This window comes from Echinops telfairi, unplaced genomic scaffold, assembly GCF_000313985.2.
Source record: "Echinops telfairi isolate 266 unplaced genomic scaffold, ASM31398v2 ScPeMD7_5805;HRSCAF=6673, whole genome shotgun sequence".
NCBI lineage: Eukaryota > Metazoa > Chordata > Mammalia > Afrosoricida > Tenrecidae > Echinops > Echinops telfairi.
In genome coordinates, this window is record NW_022109704.1 from 3,021,352 (window position 1) to 3,028,345 (window position 6,994).

General features: G+C 44.9%; 1 protein-coding gene across 1 annotated transcript; it reads right to left on the reverse strand.

Annotated features, from left to right (window-relative positions):
- Positions 1–226: 226 nt before the first annotated feature.
- Positions 227–6,493, reverse strand: CIART (circadian associated repressor of transcription). The gene is given in 7 exon segments (XM_004718162.2): positions 227–539; positions 542–866; positions 1,981–2,092; positions 2,213–2,291; positions 4,961–5,036; positions 5,213–5,639; positions 6,420–6,493. Coding segments are annotated over 7 exon segments (1,242 nt in total). The 5' UTR covers positions 6,437–6,493; the 3' UTR covers positions 227–333.
- Positions 6,494–6,994: the final 501 nt, after the last annotated feature.

Genomic DNA, 6,994 nt, shown 5'->3' on the forward strand with positions numbered 1-6,994 from the left:
GCTGGTGGTTTCAAACTGCTGACCTTGTCGTTAGCAGCCTACCCCTTAACCATGATGCCCCAGGGTTCCCCTTCCCTCGACTATAACAATTGTAGTATGCCAAACAGACTTCTACTTAAGTGGAGTTCTTATTCAGGAACATTTCCAAATTCTTTTTCCTTTCTCCAGAAAATAAAGATTGGTATTTAAGACAGAAAGTTTCAATTTCCCTCCAATCAACAAACTATTTAGGTATAAAATTTCTTTAATCAAAAAGGCCTTATCTTCTTTCAACACAAATACATTAAAGTAAAATATATAAACATGTATTTACACAAAGTAGAAGTCACATGGTCAAAGTCCTGGGTTAGGGTTAAGAAGGTGGGCATGAAGAACAAGTGGAGGATGGCTTCTTATTTGCTCCAAGTGTCCAGTGGGTGCTTCTCTGAACATGGTGGGTAGACCAGGAGAAGACAGAAGACAAGTCCAGTTTAAAGGCAGAATCATGGGCAAACTGTGGCAATGAGGTCCTTCTCCAGATAGTTTCTTAGACTCATCGAGGTGACAGGAGATGCTATAGCAGGTGGAACTGGGGTGTTGGGGGCAGAATGAGCAAGGGGCTGCACTCCATGCTGGAGGAAAAGGATGACGCCAATGCTGGTTCCAGTGCCTAAGGGACCATGGTTCATGGAGATGGTACCTGGGGAACTGAAAGGGGGGTTGCAAATTGGAGTTGTGTGGATCCAGGTCAGGTCCATGGCTGGCCATTCTGTAAGGTGCCAAGGCTGCTTCTGCTTCAGAACTAGATGTCTCAGTTGTGTCTGGTTCTTCTTTTCCATGGGAGGTGCAGAAGAAACAGCCAGATTAGTGTGGTGTTTTGGCAAATGCTGGAAAGGGCAAGAAATGAGAAAAAAAATTTGCTGAGAAAGCTTTCCAGTTAGCACTATCTGGTTACTTAAATCTTAGCTACCTTTGCAAACAAGAAGTACCTGGTTTTATGCAAGATCTGTTCCTGCTAGATAGAGGTTAATTAGAAGTTTTAGAAACCTAATTACCATATATTCTCGAGTATAAGCCAATTTTTCCAGCATATTTTTAGTGCAGTTTTTGTGGTAACATTAGGTGCCTTGGCGGATACTCGAGATGGCTTATACTTATAAGTATAAGTATATACTTATACTTATAAGTATAAGCCATAAGTTGAATAAGTGTAAGTATACTTAGACTTATTCAACAAATTCTTGAGGGCCTACTAAGTACCACATACAATTTTAGGCACTGGGTAATCAAAGATGACCAAAATAGACAGTCCCACAGGTTGCTACTATTTATAAATGATTCCTTTTAGAATTTCCTTAAAGTCTACTTTTCCTGTTTTCTGTATTATAAATTCTAATTTTCTATGTTATTCAATGTTTAAATGAAGTATAAACTAGTAAACAGATTGGATCTTGGTGCTTATTTTTAAGTAAACCATTCCATTCTTACAGGAAATACTCAATGATAACTGTGGTAGACTGAACATTATAAAAAGACTTGTTCTTATCTACAGACTTCCCCCTCCTCAGTACTCTCATTTGAAGCCATAGGAAATAAATCACATGCACACCGGGCCTAAGAATTTACCCAACACTCCTCCTAGGAGTACTTCACCCCAATGACCAGCCATCGACACCCAGCCATTGAGTGAAAAATGCAAAGGCATCCAGAGAGTTTGGTACAAATACGGAAGGATTTTGGAGAAGCAGGGGAGAAAGCGTTTGCACAAAAAACTGAGACATCTTCATGAATGAATCATTTGGCCCAAGTAAAAGGCCTTAGATATCTCTGCAGGAAGCGGATAAAATAGAACAAAGTCCCTTTAGGATTCAGGATAATTAATGAAGCATAGTCATTTTCTACACCGCAAAGCAGCTTTTCAGAGGAAAATACCCTGAAGTGAATATGCATACTTTTAATTGCTTTATTATTCTGCCTTTTCCCAGACTTACAAGTTCTTACCTTGGTCAGCTGGTGCTGGCTATCACTTAGAGATGACCTCTGGGCAGCTATATGAGGAAACCAAGTCTTCAACATCCCTTCTACCTGCAGAAGGGTTCCTAGATAACGCTCCCTATGAAGGTGACAATACAAAAGAGCATTAACGATTGAGAGGTTTGGGGCAGAGAAAAAGGACAGGAATGGTGACCTCTCAGTTTTAGTAGGCACTAAGGAAAGAACCAGAAAGACTTACCCCATCTGTGGCTTCTGTAAAACACCTATAATACGTTGAATCCTGTCCATTGCCACACTCTGCTGGAAACTGCTCAATCCTGGAGTCAAAGAGAGAAAGAAGGTTCAAGGAGTGAGGTTTAAACTTCCAGCCGGGTAAAAGAAGGATGGAAGTGGGTTAAAACTGAGCTACATAAAGAAATTAACTAGATTAAAAAAAAAAAAAAGTAGAGTAGTAGCCCTGGCAATCTATTTCTAAAAAATTGCCCAGTGAAAAGTTTATGAAATAGCCGTGGAACATTATTGAAGATAATACTTGAAGATGAACCCCTCTGGTTGGAAGGTATTCAAAATATGACCGGAGAAGCACTGTTGTCTCAAAGTAGTCAACCTTAATGGCATGGATGAAGTAAAGCTTTCAGGACCTTCATTTACTGATGTGGCACAACTCAAAATGAGAAGAAACAGCTGTAAATATCCATTAATAATTAGAGCATGGAGGTACAAAGTATAAATCTAGGAAAATTGGAAGTTGTCAAAAAAAAGGGGGGGGAAATCAAACACAAAGATAGATAATCCTAGGCATTAGTGAGCTGAAATGGACTGGTATTGGTAATTTTGATTAGTTAGTCATATAGTCTACTATGCTGAGAACTACAAACTGAGGAGGAATGATTTCACATTCATTTTCAAAGAGAGCATTTCAAGATCTACTCTGAAGTACAATGCTTCCATGATAGGAAAATATCTACACATTTATAAGAAAGACCAGTTAATATAAGTGTTGATCAGATTTTTGCACCAACTACTAATCCAAAGATAAGAAATTGAAAAAGTTGCATTAACTTCTGGCCCCAAATTGATCAAACATGTAATGAAGATGCATAGAAAATTGCCGGTGATTGGAGTGTGAACTTAGAAACAAAGAAGTATCAGTAGTTGGACAATATGGCCTTGGTGATAGAAATGACATCAGAAACCACATGAAGAAGCTCACATCAAGAGTCAGACTGACTATGGAACAGACCATCAATTGCTCATATGGAAGGTCAAGTTGAAGCTGGATATGAAAAGTCCATGGGAACATCCCCCCAGAATTTAGAAACTATCTCAAGAATATATTTGACACACTGAACTATAATGACTAAAGATCAAACAAGTTGTTGGAAGACATCAAGGATATTATACATAAAGAAAGAAAAAGTTCATTAAAAAGACGGGAAGAAAAAAAAAGACAGGAAAGACAGAAAACACTAAAATGAGTATCAGAAGAGAGTCTGACATTTGCTCTTGACCACAGAATAGCTAAAGTGAATGAAAGAAGAGTAAAAGCAGGTGAACAGGAAATTTCAAGGGCATCTTGTGAAGACAAAGTAAAGTATTATAATAATTAAACGTGTAAAAAGACTTAGATATGTGTGGTATACAGAAAGATTTCTCCCACGTCGTCTCCCCCAAATATATGCCAAACCTAAGATGCTGCTTGCTACACATGGTAAATGACTGTACACGTGGAGGTCAACTCAAGCCGGTCAGAGGCTATCCTCCCTAATGGTTATTAGGCATCTAGAGCAATTAGACTATATAGTCTGTCCCACCCTCAGTAGGACCCACTCCCTTCTGATAAGGGTAGTGGATTGTTCCCTTGAAGAACCCAGAGGCAAGGTTGAGCTGCCATATATTGAGTCTAGGGTCCACCCATCTTGTCACATGTGTACCCCTAATCTCTCCCCTTCCTATTGCATGTACACCCCTAGCTCATCCCCTTCCTGTCACATGTGTGGTTACCTGTAATCACCCCCCCAAAGATATATAAGCCTTGGTTAGAAATAAATCTCGCTCTCCTGCCTTCTCTTTCTTCACCTCCACGTGAACCATCGACCATCAAGAAGGGCTGAAGTGAGCATGCTACCATGAAATGTGTCTAACATCTTCATTTGACTCTCTCTCCTATCTTCTATGACTTTACTATAATCTTTATGTATTTTAACTGTACATTTGTGCCTACAAACCCATGATGGTTGTTAGGGGCTGGTCTCCCCTCACAAGTATGGATTATACAGCAGCAATAAGAAAAAATCCTCACAACTAGATCAATAGGCAACATTATGACTAACAGAAAATATTGAGGACCAGAATTTTACTTGACTCCACAATCAATGCCTAGGGAAGCAGCAGTCAAGATGTATTGCAGTAGGTAAATCTGCAAAAGATTGCTTTAAAATGGTAAAAACAAGCTGTCACCTTGAGGTTTAAAGGTGTGCCTGACCCAAGCCATGGTTTTCAATCACCTCATATGCATGCAAGAACTGGACAATGAGTAGAACAAGGAATACTTGGTGTCTTTGAATTGTGGTGTTGGCAAAGACAATTAAATATACCATGGATTGCCATAAGAATGAACAAAGATCATAATGCCAAACCATAGCTGGAGAAACTAAGTTTACTAAATATCAAATAGATTTTTTGTTAGAAAAAAAAAGAATGAACAAAGATCCTGGAAGAAGTAAAGCCAGAATGCTCCTTAGTAGGGAGGATGGTGAGGCTTCCTTTCACATACCTTGGTCAAGAGGGGCCAGTCCCTGGAGAAGGGCACCATGTTGACAGTGGGCACAAACATAACATTGTGAGGATGGCACTGGGTCAGATAGTGTTTCATTCTGTTGTACATGGGTCACTATGAGTTAGAACCAAGTCAACAGTCCCAAGCAACAGTACCAAAGATTTAAGAGAAACACACTTAAAAAACACAAGTTATGTGATAAATTACCTCTCTCAAAGCGGCCCATCTTCAGCCCATTCAGTAGATCTGTGAGTGGGCGGATGAATCCTTGGAGTTCTTTACACTGTAGAATAACATACAAAGGCCATGAGAAAATTAAGAATTGCCTACTCCAGTGAATGGTTCTTCCCTCCACTTCTAAATCTGGGAGCAAACCCTCCTCTCACAGGGTCCTTGAAAATTAACTGGGTGGTAGAACACTCCATCCAGTAACTTTGCCTTTCCCCTGTTTTTTCTTACCTTCTGAGCAAAGAGCAGGTCTCCCTCTGTGGTGCAACCCTGGATGTTTAGGCTGGTTCCCAAATCATCTCCTGATCTTTTGGCGCCAGATCCTGCAATGGGAGAAGCCAGGCGCCGCTGGTCCCGGTGCGATGCTGTATGTTGGTTCCTGGAAACCTTGAGTCGATGTCTGCAGCGGATAGGGCCGGGGCTGGGCCGAGTACCTCCACTCTGCCCAACAGTGTCCGGTGTGGGGTGGGGAGCCCTCCTTTCTTCCCCCTCACTATCTGAGGGGAGGCCAAAGTCAGCGTTCACTGGTGAGGTGCAAGAAGTGGAAGAGAGGGAGAAGGAAGAGCTGGAAGAAATGCTAGATGGAGAATCCATAGGTCCAAAAGCAGGCGCTGGAGAGCACGCAGCTCTCGGAGAACTCAAAAGATGGAACCTGCAACTGAAGAGGAAAGCGAGAGAGTTGGAAACCAAAGGTTGAGGACTGGAAAATGGATGAGGAGACTGGAATGTCCTGCACAGAATAACACTAGCTCTTCCTCATCCCGTGTCACACGTTTCAGAGACAATAGTACACACACACACACACACTCACTCTCTCCCTCTCCACTCTTTACCGTCATTTAATGAACTGGAACCGGGTCTCCGGCAGTTCAAACTAAATGCTACGCGGGTACCTTCTCTCCCACCCGACCCCTGCCTGTTGCTCGCCTCCGCAGTTCCCCCGTCAGTTCCCGCAGCGAGCCTCCGTGTCTGAGGTCACGCCACGGCCGGACCGCGCATCCGGACAGGTCTCCGTACCTGGATCTACCTCAAGACCCAGCGGGAATCGCCCCACCGAAACCAGCTTCCCGCGCCCTTCCCAAGCTTTGTAGCTCAGGATCCCGGCTCCGGGTTGTCTCCGGTCGTGTCGGCTTCCAATCACAAACTCACCCCTCTGGCCCCTCAGACCCACTTCCTCAGGATCCCGTCCTCTCGCGCGGCTCGACCCCCACCCTCCAAGTCTCCTCACCTGCTCCGGTAGGCTCGGCTCAGGGTCTGTCTCCGGTCGCTCCCAGTTTCTTCACGTCTGTGTTGCGGTTACCCACCTCGGTCTCTTTCATTTTGTGGGTACCGCCCCTTCCCCCCTCCCAGACACGTGCGACTCCGCACGTGCCTCCCCCTGTGTACGGATTTCGCACTCTCATTGGTTGTGGAGCCGGCAACACGTGATTCTCCTTACCAGTCTTCGCGGCCCATTTGCCAGAGTACACAGGGGTTGGGCCAATAAGGAGGCAGAGAAGTGATGATTGGCTGCAAGGGAAGCGTTCCGTGCCCCGCCTCCACATGCGACTCTGGGTGAGGAGCGGGTGATGAAAAAACGCGGTGGGGGCGGAAAGAGTGGGGAAGAAACTAGGGACGGAAGGGAGCCGAGCCCAAGGCCTTATAAAGGATCGTGACGGGCTGGGGAGGCGTGGCTAAGCGTGCCGAGACTGGCCGTGCGCCCTGACTGGCTCACGTCAGAACTGGGCTGCCCCCGCCCGAGCTCCGCCTCCAGAGCCCGCCCCCGCGGCCCTCTCGGGAGCGTCTTCGCTCACGAGCGCCGCACGTGGAACCCACTAGCGACTCGTGCCTGCAACGTGTGTGACAGAATGAGTGTGTGACACTGTGCACGTCTCCCTCTGTGGGCGGCCCAGCACTCGTGACTCCTGGTCTCGGGTTTTAGCCTCCCCTCCGCCCTCTCCACCGAGCTGGGTGCCTCTCGCCGTGCCGGGTGAGGAGGGTGGGGACTGCCGCCGAGGACACGGTGTTCTCCCC